At 44.9% G+C, this 13,044-nt stretch overlaps 1 protein-coding gene across 3 annotated transcripts in view; it reads left to right on the top strand.

Moving 5' to 3' along the window:
* Window positions 1-13,044, top strand: part of LOC117396463 (voltage-dependent L-type calcium channel subunit alpha-1S) — a 30,897-nt gene that overhangs the window by 14,007 nt on the left and 3,846 nt on the right. For 2 of the 3 annotated variants that reach the window (XM_059003859.1, XM_059003861.1), the window contains exons 19-37: window positions 1,104-1,163; window positions 1,351-1,457; window positions 1,788-1,875; window positions 2,246-2,353; window positions 2,614-2,666; window positions 2,864-3,010; window positions 3,441-3,642; window positions 3,904-4,062; window positions 4,466-4,576; window positions 4,867-4,950; window positions 6,772-6,822; window positions 9,490-9,618; window positions 10,243-10,308; window positions 10,750-10,841; window positions 11,281-11,440; window positions 11,675-11,802; window positions 11,994-12,090; window positions 12,643-12,745; window positions 12,906-13,007. In XM_059003859.1, coding sequence (XP_058859842.1) covers window positions 1,104-1,163; window positions 1,351-1,457; window positions 1,788-1,875; window positions 2,246-2,353; window positions 2,614-2,666; window positions 2,864-3,010; window positions 3,441-3,642; window positions 3,904-4,062; window positions 4,466-4,576; window positions 4,867-4,950; window positions 6,772-6,822; window positions 9,490-9,618; window positions 10,243-10,308; window positions 10,750-10,841; window positions 11,281-11,440; window positions 11,675-11,802; window positions 11,994-12,090; window positions 12,643-12,745; window positions 12,906-13,007 — 2,047 coding nt within the window. The remainder of the gene's footprint in view (window positions 1-1,103; window positions 1,164-1,350; window positions 1,458-1,787; window positions 1,876-2,245; window positions 2,354-2,613; window positions 2,667-2,863; window positions 3,011-3,440; window positions 3,643-3,903; window positions 4,063-4,465; window positions 4,577-4,866; window positions 4,951-6,771; window positions 6,823-9,489; window positions 9,619-10,242; window positions 10,309-10,749; window positions 10,842-11,280; window positions 11,441-11,674; window positions 11,803-11,993; window positions 12,091-12,642; window positions 12,746-12,905; window positions 13,008-13,044) is intronic. The other variant, XM_059003860.1, reaches the window with a different exon arrangement.

Genomic DNA, 13,044 nt, shown 5'->3' on the forward strand with positions numbered 1-13,044 from the left:
ATTGAAGAGCAGGGATCATCCATAACCATGAAGCACATTGATGAGCAGGGATCATCCTCAACCATGAAGCACATTGAAGAGCAGGGATCATCCATAACCATGAAACACATTGAAGAGCAGGGATCATCCATAACCATGAAGCACATTGATGAGCAGGGATCATCCTCAACCATGAAGCACATTGAAGAGCAGGGATCATCCTCAACCATGAAACACATTGAAGAGCAGGGATCATCCATGACCATGAAGCACATTGAAGAGCAGGGATCATCCATAACCATGAAACACATTGATGAGCAGGGATCATCCATAACCATGAAACACATTGAAGAGCAGGGATCATCCTCAACCATGAAACACATTGAAGAGCAGGGATCATCCATAACCATGAAACACATTGATGAGCAGGGATCATCCATAACCATGAAGCACATTGATGAGCAGGGATCATCCTCAACCATGAAACACATTGAAGAGCAGGGATCATCCATAACCATGAAACACATTGAAGAGCAGGGATCATCCTCAACCATGAAACACATTGAAGAGCAGGGATCATCCATAACCATGAAACACATTGAAGAGCAGGGATCATCCATAACCATGAAACACATTGAAGAGCAGGGATCATCCTCAACCATGAAACACTAAATAGTGATAAATGCATTAATAAAAAGAAAATGAATGCATTCAATGACAACCATATGGACTTGAATCCTTTCTGGAGACAGTTTTGAAGGCATTACAGACTTCTAGCACGGCTAAGTGTTTTCTAAAATTATTATTGTCATTTCTGATCATTAAAACCTGAAAAAGAGAATCTCAAAACCATCTCTCCACCCATCCACCCAGCCCATGAACACTTCTCTTAGATTCTCTCCACCTGGGATAAATAAGCAACACAATTTCAAACACCTGCTCTGGTTTCTGTCAGTGGTAAACAATTCCCTGGTACGTCTATCAGCACTTCAGATGTGCTGTTCTGAGTCATGGCCAGATGTTTATACTGTTATGGAAATATGACACTGCTGCTGTTGGAATGAATAAACAACTCTTTCCCCCCTGTCTAAAACAAACGTTTCCTTCTCCCTCTGCTCATTTAGATCCTTGCCTACTTTGATATCGTCTTCACCGTGATCTTCACAACTGAAATTGTTCTGAAGGTATCTCACGTCGTACCACATTTTACCATATACTGTGTGTATATATATATATATATATATATATATATATATATATATATATATATATATATATATATAAAATCTAGCATGGCTGTAACTGGTTTTACCTTTTGGTTTCTGGTTAGAGAATATGATAATCCTGCTCAATGAAACTCTTTTCTTCCAGATGACGACTTACGGGGCTTTCCTCCACAAAGGCTCGTTCTGCCGGAACTCCTTCAACATCCTGGACTTGCTGGTGGTCAGCGTATCCCTCATCTCCTTCGGAATCCAGTGAGTTGGTCTGAGAGCCTCTCTGTGTCACGCCCCTGCACACTGCAGGCTCTGTTTCACTCAAGAGCTCACACCCTTCAAAGAGAATCCAGATGTTTCTGAGTAACACGTAAAGAACGTTTTTATAGTTACTGGATAGAAAGCAGACCATGAAAAATAAAAACTAAGGACGAAACCCAGGATATCAAACCATACCGAATTTTTCTTCCTACTCATGTTGGCACCATTTCACGAAATGTTTCATAATCCTTTATCATCATGACTTGTGTTACAAAACGTTACCAGTTATTTAAAATAACGAATGATTTGCATCTCTTTCCTACCTTTTAGATCGAGTGCTATTTCTGTCGTCAAAATCCTGAGAGTGTTGAGAGTCCTGAGACCCCTGAGAGCCATCAACAGAGCCAAGGGTCTGAAGGTGACACTTCATTTCCATTAGACACCCCTTTTAGAATTAGCTCTGCTAAGCACAAAGCAGGCAACATAAGGGTAAGACATTAAAAAACCCTGCTAGAATCGTATTGTCATAAAAAAAAACACCTATATCCAGAAACGCTCATGTACGAAACGCAGCGCTTTGGTTGACTTTGCTGGATTTTATAATGTGTCTTTGATGTCTTTTCCTCGTAAGTGGTCGTTTCAACGCTGTACAGCTGGTTTCACAGACCTTGATTAGGCAAACTAGTCCAAGATTAGTGCTAACTGGGGTCTGTGAACCCAGCCGTCCTCGTCCTGCTTGCAGTGTGTCTCAGAGTCTCAGAGTCCTGTGTTTCTCCCTGGTCCTGCAGCACGTGGTGCAGTGTGTGTTTGTCGCCATCAAGACGATCGGGAACATCGTGCTCGTCACCACACTCCTGCAGTTCGTGTTCGCCTGCATCGGGGTGCAGCTCTTCAAGGTGAGACCACAGGGAGATCCATCTCTGCGTTCATTACGGAGAGCAGCTCTCGATTAACATCAAAACCCCTTTTTGAACCGCGGTCTGGACAGCTTTACCATACCTGTGTATCATTCTGACTGTACCTTCAGTGCGCATGTGTGCAACCTGCATTCGCATTGCATAAATCAAAGTGTTGCACCCCAGGTTGATTTCAGACTCTGTTGCGTACCGAATAGCCAGATCAGGTTGCGAACGTTTTCTTGTTTTATTTCCTACAGGGCAAGTTCTACATGTGCACGGATCTCTCCAAGATGACTGAAGAGGAGTGCAGGTAAGTGTGGGTCTGCCCAGCACCCCTCAATGTTCCAATGCTGTCCCATGCCCTTTGACCTTCATGTTGGGGTACGGTTTAGAATCATCATGGTCCTGTTACTCCACCTTCACGATTGGTGTGGCTCTTTCATTGACGTCGAGACTGTGCACTGAGTTCACAGCTTCACTCCTCCCTCTCCCTGCTTCTCTCCCAAGGGGGAACTACATTCAGTTCAAGGAGAACGATCTACACAACATGGAGGTCCGGGAGCGACTGTGGATCAACAGCGAATTCAACTTTGACAACGTGCTGTCGGGCATGATGGCTCTCTTCACTGTGTCCACCTTCGAGGGCTGGCCTCAGTGAGTGCGACACTATGACATGCACTGGAAACACAGCCCAATGCGGCACTGTCCAGCACAGTACCATGCAACACAGTGTATCACATGCTAGAGAGCTGCTTCAGCATATGGGGCTGGCCACGGCGTGTATTTATAGAGAATGATAGATGACAGATCTTATTACAAGACCACGGTGAGGAAATAATAGACATGGAAAAAAAGAAATGAGAGTGGTGCTTCACTGTCAGATCCTTGAGATGTAATTGCAGTAGATCTTGAGCCTGTTAGCATGTACCACCTGCTGAATTACTATAGAGCTAAGGGTGGTGTTTACTTTGAGCACTGTTTAGATAATTAGCAAGGCTAGCAGCAGTCTGGGTGCAGGGATAGGGAAATTGAAAAGCGCAATCAGATTCTGCGTGTGTGATTTTCTCCTGTGCTCTCCGGGCAGGCTGCTGTACAAGGCCATCGACTCGCACACCGAGAACATGGGCCCCATCTACAACAACCGTGTGGACATCTCCATCTTCTTCATCGTCTACATCATCCTCATCGCCTTCTTCATGATGAACATCTTCGTGGGCTTCGTCATCGTCACCTTCCAGGAGCAGGGAGAGCAGGAGTACAAGAACTGTGAGCTGGACAAGAACCAGGTACCAATACAGAGATATAGAGACACCGAGATACACACTGAGATACACACTGAGATACACTGACATACACTGAGATACACACTGGATACACTGAGAACACACAGTCACTCACAATGAGATGATCACTCTCATCACCTGTGGCTCCAGGGTTCTGAAATGGGTGAAGACATCTGATTGGGGTCCGAAGTGTCTATAACATTTGGTTGTGCCCCTTGTTGTGTCTTCACTGACCTCCTCTCTCCCCCCTCCCTCGACCCACAGCGGCAGTGCGTGCAGTACGCTCTCAAGGCCCGCCCCCTGAAGCGATACATCCCCAAGAATCCCTACCAATACCAGGTGTGGTATGTGGTGACATCATCCTACTTCGAGTACCTCATGTTCGTGCTCATCCTGCTCAACACCATCTGCCTGGGCATGCAGGTGAGTCACACCATCAACAGAGGAGGTAGGACTCAGATCCAAATGGTAAACCAGCAAAACCAAGCGCAGGGGAAGATAGAGATTTAAATGAGGCTGCTTGGTTTGACTATGAACTGAGTCGACTCTGCACACTGCCAGCGAGCACTCTAATCACTATACAAAAGAGCCGGGGCTCGTCTGCATTGGTGGCTATAGAGCTTTTAACCTCATTTGACCTCAGAATCCGTGTATCACACAGCATTGCCAGTTATACATGGCGCCAAAAACCATTGCATAAAAAAGTCTGAACATAGTGTTTTTGTCACAGGGCTTTTAGTAGGGTTAATACTGCGTGAGAGATGAAGGTGGTGTCATATTTACCACATGGAAGCATGCCGATCTTGATTTCCCTCTTCTCATGCAGCATTGCGACCAGTCGGATGAGATCAATTACATCTCGGACATATTCAACCTGATCTTCACCGTCCTCTTCACCCTGGAGGCAGTGCTCAAGCTCATGGCCTTCAAAGCAAAGGTAGAGACGACAGTGATCCGGGTGCAACTTCTTATTGGATTCCTAGCAAATTCATTTGAAGAGCAAGAGCAAAATTAATCCTTGCTTTTCCTATGCTGTGCATTTATTGGGTTTTTATCATTGTTCCCAAGCCCATGCTTGACTGTGCTTTACCATGCTTTCACTATGATAGTACTTTGCTGCATTTTGCTGTGCTTTTATCAATGCTTACTGCGGTAGAAATTCAGAAGGGAGGTTCGATGAGTACTTTAACGACTTTCTGTCTTTGCCCCTCCCCTTCCTGTCTGCAGGGCTACTTCGGAGACCCCTGGAACGTGTTTGACTTCCTGATTGTCATCGGCAGCGTCATTGATGTCATCGTCAGCGAGATCGATGTAAGAACCGAGCCTGTTTGCACTTGTGAGACCTCGTACTGCATTCGCTCCCATGAATAACAGGGTTTCATTCCTGGTTTGATATTCCGTTGAGGTGTTCCATGGGATAACCCCGTTTTGCGCGCACTGTTTCTTAGTGTGTTTTATACTGTTCCCTTTCTGCCCTTCGCTACGGGACAGCTCCATTTCAAGGAGGTTTGGAGTTCTGTGCAAAAAGGGCCACTTTGAAGGAAAACCAAACTGCTGATGTTACAGAAGCAGCAGAAAATAACTGAGATGCGTTCGTTATTTATTTGAAGTTTTGTAGCATTGACATTTTGCTTTCTATTTTCTTTTTAAATTTAGAATTGAGCCGTTGTGCTTCGTGAACATGGCCCATTGTATCTCAGGACAAGTGTCCAAAGCATCAAGGATTTACTTACTGCAGATCCATCTGACTGAAGCAAAGCAAACGCATCTTCTCAGATCCATCGCAGCAGTAATATCCTTGTAGCTGATCACTAAGCATCACAGAAAGCTGTGGCTTGGCTCCCTGGTGGTGGATCAGGGGTGTCTGTCTCTGTCCAGCACACAAGGCCAGCTGTGTCCTGCTGCACTGTACAAGTCAGTCTGCTCTGATCTCCTCCTCCTGCCCCGCACACACTCACCGGCCATGCTGCTTGTATCCAAGTGCCATGCCTAGTCACTCAACGATTCTATTGTCCTAAGAATGTTTACTTGTCTATTTTAACCGCCAGAGAATTCTGAAAAAAAAAAACAGTCCACGTTGTCCCTATAAAGAGAAATGTTAATGCAGACTCAGAAGTAGGCGGGGCTATACATGAAATGGGCGTGGCTATATGCAAAGTGGGCGGGGTCATATATTTACTGGGTTTTACAAAACCCCACCCACTCTCAATATGACCACACCCACTTTCTATTGGGCCATGATATCTCAATCCTGCATACCCCTAATATTAGTGTCAGTGTGAATCAAAATGCTTATTGTTTACAGTAATGTCTGTTTATTTTATGTATTATTTTCTCTCCAAAATGTCCCTCTTCCTCATCAGTCCCCTCTGCATATTCCTTCATTCCTCTCTTTGAATTTCCCAAATGTTTTATTCCAATTCCTTGTGCCTTTAATTCTCATTTTGATACACCACGCTGCTATCAACTCTTCCTACCCCCTTCTTCCCCAATTCCACTCTTCTCTCGCTCTCTCACTTCTATGTGGCCTATTTCTTTTTCTCTACACTCTGCCCTCACTTCTCTCTCTTTCAGCTCCTTCCTCCCCTCCCATTATCTCTCTTTTCCTTCTTCTCGTTCCTCTTTCCTCTTCCCTCCCTCTACACCTTCATCCCTCCCTCTCTTCATGCTCTCAGAAATGGCAGAAAAAGGATGTGAGCGATTCATCAAAGACATGAATCTGTCCAGCAGCGTTAACCGAAGCCACGTTTCAGCATCGCAACTGTTCATTTCAATAGAACTGGACGTCATCCTTCCACATTTAGATTTCAATGGCATTTCCCTTCAGGGAGAAACTGCTCAGAACCGTCCTAAAGGTTTTCAAAAATAACCTTTCCTAGTTTAAAAAATATAATATTATCTTACCCACCTTGCCATCCTTCTTCTCCATCTCTCCCATCATCCTTAGCTCCCCCCTTCCTTTCCTTTTCCATCCCGTTGTCTTCACTTCCCTTGGCCTTCATCCTCCCCCTCCTTGGCTCCCCACTCCCTCCCTGTACCATCCCTCTCCCCCTCTAGCTCCCTCAGCCCCACCCCTCCCCTCCCTCCCTTCTCTTCCTCCTCCTGTTTCTGACTGTGTTTCTCTTTCGACAGACTGCGCTTGCTTCCAGTGGTGGACTGTACTGCCTAAGTGGTGGCTGTGCTGTAAATATCAGTCTCCGTAGTGTGAGGCTTGTAGTGTGCCTGCCTGTCCCAGCTTTGCTGCTTGCTTTCTTCACTGGAAAGGCTCCCCTTGGGCACAGTGCCTAGCTCGAGAATATATGAATGGATAGGAGGGAGGGCACCACAGGATACTACCTTCCTTATAAACGTTTACCAAGGTGACAGCACAGCAAAGTGTAATAAAGCATAGTGAAAGCATGGTAAAGCATTGACAAGCATTGTAAAGAATAGCGAGGTATGGTAAAGCATATTAATAAACATGGCAGACCTGGGTAAACTATGGTCAATGCATAATGTAACCATGGGAAAAGCATGGCAAAACTGCAAAAAACACTGTGCAAATACACTGTGGTAAACGTCTGTAAGGAATTCCCAGATCGTCAGATCGCCTCCCTATTCTCTGACATGGTTTAGCTAGCCAGTGTATATCTTAGTTATTAAACAGGTGCCGGTGACTCCATATAGGGATGTAAATAGGTTAGATAATGACAGACTACTAGACCACTTCAGAGAACAGTGATGTTTCCTGACTCAGGGGAGACGGGGGTCTAGTTATGCCACTGTGGTCCCCCCACAAGAAGGGCAATCCGTAGCGTTTCTACCCCTGTATCTAAACCCTCCCTTAGGTTCTCTAAATGGCGCAGTCGAGCTGTTTGATCCCTCTCTACTGCAGAGTAGCACTGTGTGTGTCCAGTGAACAGGGCTGTCTGTGTGCTACAGCATGGTGTTGTGCTTTACCCTGTGTCCTGTCGCTTTCCCTGCTGTTTTAATCTGTTCTTTTTATTGAACGGAAAGACCTGGAAGAGGTGGATTTTACACTGAAGAAGCCAAAACGTTGGTTACTGAACTTTTACCTAGTTTATTTTGCCTCTTTGATACTACGGTCTGAAATATCTGTTTGCTATTAACAGATGATACTGAACCAGCTGACGTTCAGCATGCCTCTGCTCCTTCTGCAGCTATTTAAATCGCATTCTCAATACTTTTAAAGTCAGTGCAATGCATTTCAAATAGTAAAGAAAATATAAATTGCACTACATTATACAGTAAGACTACTGCTCTCTGCAACTTGTACATTAGAGCTGGCATACATTTTCATCATACTGTACTGTACTGTACTATACAGGGATGGAAATAAGACTCCCAATGCATAGCAGTTTGATCCATTCCTGGTTGTACTATGAGTTTAATAAGACACACCTGAGCTTGTTACCTATACACACTGTGTGGCTCATCTTAAAACCTGGAATGGGGGAAGCTGCTATGCAATAGGAGTCTTATTTCCATCCATGGTGCTATACTTTGCAAGAGTTTACAATGTTATACAGTGTTATATAACGTCAGATATTATTTTACAGCTTCATAGACTAAACATCTTAATAGTAGAAAACGCTTCAATGATTTACATCACATACATTATTTATGAACCTTTTGTTGTTCTTATACCCCTGCTTCCCAGGTTTTGTCTTCCTAGGATATCCTAATATTTGGTTCATATTAATACATAATTATTAATACAACAGAACCCCTAGCTTGTTTTTCTTAACAGCTTTCCCCCCCTCTCCGGTGTTTATTGAAATGTTAGAAACTCAAGCCTTTTTCCTACCTTGCAGTAGCCATGGTGTTGTTTTCACAACTCCCACGATCATTGTGTACTTCAACTGCCACCCAATTGGAAACTCCTGTGTTTGTTTTTTTTATAATGCATTCATTTTGCAGTGTGAGTTCTGTGTCATTTCTGCATTCTTTTCAGAATACGAAATGGCAAGAAATATTCATTTTTTTTACTTATTCAAAGTGAATTATTTTTTGCATTCATTTGCCAGCAAGTTGATTTGATTTTTTTAAAATGATGCAATATATATATATATATATATATATATATATATATATATATATATATATATATATTCTTTTTTTTAAGATAAAATACAATCTTTAAAATTTTTCTGGCAAAAAAAAAAAAAGTCTGGCAGGGATTCAAAATTTGTAATCCAGTTTGAATAAAATAAAATAAAAGTAATCCTAAATGAATGCTTCATGGATCAAAGAATTGTGACTTGTGGACGCTTTATTTTTGATGGCGTGTTTGAGTTTTTAAAAAAAAGGAAGACTGCGGTCTCAGTGTGTGCAAACCCAAACTCCCCTCTCTATCCTCTGTCACACTAGTTCCCTTGTTCATTGGGGAAGCGGTGAGCACAGTACCATAGCTATTAAAAGGTAGTTAAACAGGTTAACAGCAGAGGTCTAGAGAATAGAATGGGGCCCCTGTTGGAAATTCCAGCAACTTGTGCTTTGCTGCAGAGGGATCTCCCAGAAGCCCAATAATCCTGCCACCACATTACAACAATGACGGTAGTGTTTGGTTTCTTCTTCCTGTTCGCTTCTTGCGTAACATTAATAGGAACCCCCCCACTTTGAGCAAAGAATGGCGAGAGCTCATTCTAATTTTCCCTGAGCCAACATCTTGCATGCGAAATCCAGTGAAACCACTTCAGAGCAGCTTGACACCAGTGTGGGCTCTTGCTGGAGTTCCTAACGGGGTTGCTTGTCTCAGTTCTCTGCCCGGTACCCCTCCTGTGTGTCTCTGTGTGCCCCCCCCCCCCCCCCCGGTTTGTGTCTGACTTGGTCGGGGTTCTCTTCCGAAAGCAAGCGGAGGATAGCGGTCGCATCTCCATCACCTTCTTCCGGCTCTTCCGAGTGATGCGTCTGGTGAAGCTGCTGAGTCGAGGGGAGGGGGTGAGGACCCTGCTCTGGACCTTCATCAAGTCCTTCCAGGTGAGCCAAGCATATTAAAAGCATGGTTAAGCCTAGGCTAGCACGGTAAAGCACAGAGAGCTGTGGTAAAAAAAAAAAAAGCATGGGAAATCACAGTGCATATTTAACATGGCAGACTTTTGCATGGGAACACGGAGATCTATTCAAGACATAAATATTTAGATTATTAAAGCAGGGCCGTGTTGCTGATTTATCTGTTATGAAAATCTTCAAGAATGCTCTGGCATGTTTCTTTTAGTGTCTGTTTGGCTTCAGATTATAGAACACTTATAACTGTTTTATAAGTCATTAAGTCTAAATAAAAAAAAAACCCAGCAGATTTAATAAAGTGTTGTGGCTTCAGCGTTTCCAGAGCTTTGTCGTTGACGTTCTACACTCTAGACAAAGTCATCAGAGTTGTTGCTTCCATAATGTTCTCAAAGGGACGCGACTTAGGTGCGTTAGCGGCTCAGAGCAAGAATTTTTCTGCTCACTCGAATCACCGATGAAATCCTCTCTGAAGAGGTCTGAGCTTCTCAGGGGGAGCAGAACCTGCCATTCAGTGGACTCTTCCTCTGAGCTGCTCAGGTACCTAACGCACCCACAGCTGCAGTTGTGAGGGTGTCTGTGTTCTTCTGTCCGCAGGCTCTGCCCTACGTCGCCCTCCTCATCGTGATGCTGTTCTTCATCTACGCTGTCATCGGGATGCAGGTAACACTCAGACCCACTGAACAGGGGAGGACTTTGAGCACTGCTCTTCTGTAAAGGGAGGCGAAGCAGTGGCTTTGACTTTCTATCAAGAATCTATCAACAGGGTCCTTGAATATCATTCTAGGATTCGCAGATCAAGGATTGTCGTGCCCCTGCAATAAACGTAGGATGTCAAAACTTTGGTCTATACAGGATCAGACACTGCAACTGCATTGTACTGTACTCTTTTGGTACATTATTTAAGATGTGTATTTGTATAATATATAACATGCATTATTTGTTCAATATCTGTCATTTCCGTACCCTAACAATCACAGAATTCTGTGCGAAGTGGTCAGTATCAGTTAATGGTAACTTCAGTGTGGCTAAGGTTTTCAACTCTGCTCTGTTTAGAGGTGGTGTGTTTGTCTCTTGAGTTTGAAGCATGCCTCTCCTTTCCAGATGTTTGGTAAAATCGCACTGGTGGACGGAACGCAGATCAATCGGAACAATAACTTCCAGACGTTCCCTCAAGCGGTGCTGTTACTGTTCAGGTCAGTGAAACGAAAGAGCAGTAATGCGACTTATTGGGAGCTGCAGGATGTTCTGTATCGCCTTATACAAGTATTTAATTGCTATGCATTTAATGGAAGTTTGTGTTCATGCCAACACACAGTCAAATGATATGCAATAGGACTGCTTCTGCATATCAATATTAGATTGCCATTGCGATGATGTGCTCATATTCAACATATTTGTTCATTAAGACTTACATTTTCTTACTGTATCTAGTGTTTTCCTGTAATTAAATATGTTTCCAATAAAGAAAGCCAGCAAACCTCCGTCCCGCATGATCCAGTCCAGGTCTTTATTCCAGTCACATACAGTTAGTGGAACCTGCTGTCCATTAAACTACTTGATTGGAACAAAGACCCGGACTGGAATAGCCCCTGAGAGCCGGAGCTGTGCCTGACCCTGCCTTGTGCTGCGCAGGTGTGCGACGGGCGAGGCCTGGCAGGAGATCATGCTGGCCTGCATGTACGGGAAGCTGTGTGACCCCAACTCGGACTTCCTGCCTGGAGAGGAGTACACCTGTGGAGCGGGCTTCGCTGTCTTCTACTTCATCAGCTTCTACATGCTGTGCGCCTTCCTCGTGAGTATCAACGCCCCACGCTCGCAAACCGTTGTAAAGGAAACTCCTTCGCTGGCTGCAGATGAGTGCGCACGATACCAACGGCTGTTACAGTTTCTAAAGGGACTCCGTTGAGCTGCTGCAGGAGAGGCGCCAATTAAAAACCATTCCGCTGTGCCTTGAGACGCACCCCCAGTTACACCAGCTCGAGGGTGCCCGTGTGCCGCTAACGCCCCCCCTGCTCTCACTCCGCAGATCATTAACCTGTTTGTGGCCGTCATCATGGATAACTTCGACTACCTGACGCGTGATTGGTCCATCCTGGGGCCTCACCACCTGGATGAGTTCAAGAGGATCTGGGCAGAGTACGACCCTGACGCCAAGTGAGTCCCTATTAAAGAAATCCTAAAGGACCAGCATAAGGTTTTGATAAAACTGTAAGTAACCGATGGTACTGCTGTAGTTCCCACTTTGTAATGTAAGGTAGGTCAAAACTGACCTTTTTTTATCACGCTTTCTGTAATAGATCATTGATAATAGGTTTGTAAGTGTTGTTTGCCCTCCCATCCTGCAGGGGGCGCATCAAGCACCTGGACGTGGTGACGCTGCTGCGGAGGATCCAGCCCCCGCTTGGCTTCGGCAAGTTCTGCCCCCACCGCGTGGCCTGCAAGGTAAGAGAGAACCCAGCTGAGGGCACTAGAACTGAATCGCCATGAACTGCACATGATCTGTGACATCATCAGTGAAGCATCCTCCTTTCTAACAGTGCTGGTGCAGGACCTGCTAACGATGGTAAAGCAGTGCCATGCACAGAGCTCTTTAACATCTCTGAATGATGCACTGGCCTAGAGTCCTTTCAGCAGCTGGGTGTTTAAGTTATTTCCTTACCGCAATAGCCTCATAAGGGGTTTTCATAACGGTGAACCGCAGGGTTGGAAATAAGACTCCCATTGCAAACATGCTTTTACTGAGACACACCTGACCTTGTTACCCTATACACTGTGGCTAATCAGTATTAAAACCTGGAATGGGTGAAACTGCTATGCAATAGGAGTCTTAATGCCATCCCTGAACCATTACGTCAGGGTAAACAGCAGCATATGATATGCATGCAATAACGACCATGAATGAATTGAAACGGACAATGAGAGTTGTCCCAGGGTATTGCCATGTGGGAGACGGAGTGCTGTCCTGTAACTCTTGTTGCTGCCCCCCATCTTCAGCGCTTGGTCTCCATGAACATGCCCCTGAACAGCGATGGCACCGTCACCTTCAACGCCACCCTGTTCGCCCTGGTGAGGACGGCTCTCAAAATCAAGACAGACGGTAGGTCCTGGAGCAGCCTGAACTCTGAACTGTGCATCTGCAGGCTCATCAGTTCTTGCTTTTCAATTCCAATTCCTGTTTAAAATAGCCCCCTTCCTTGACTTCTGTTTCATTTTGATACAGGAGGCTCTGTGTCTCAATCTCCTGTCTGTTTTCTCAGGTAACTTTGAGCAGAGCAACGAGGAGCTGAGAGCGATCATTAAGAAGATCTGGAAGCGTACCAGCATGAAGCTGCTGGACCAGGTCATCCCACCAATAGGAGGTGAGCGTTGGCGACCCTGTGACCTGTTTACACAACC

This window comes from Acipenser ruthenus, chromosome 29, assembly GCF_902713425.1.
Source record: "Acipenser ruthenus chromosome 29, fAciRut3.2 maternal haplotype, whole genome shotgun sequence".
In the NCBI taxonomy this organism is placed as follows: domain Eukaryota; kingdom Metazoa; phylum Chordata; class Actinopteri; order Acipenseriformes; family Acipenseridae; genus Acipenser; species Acipenser ruthenus.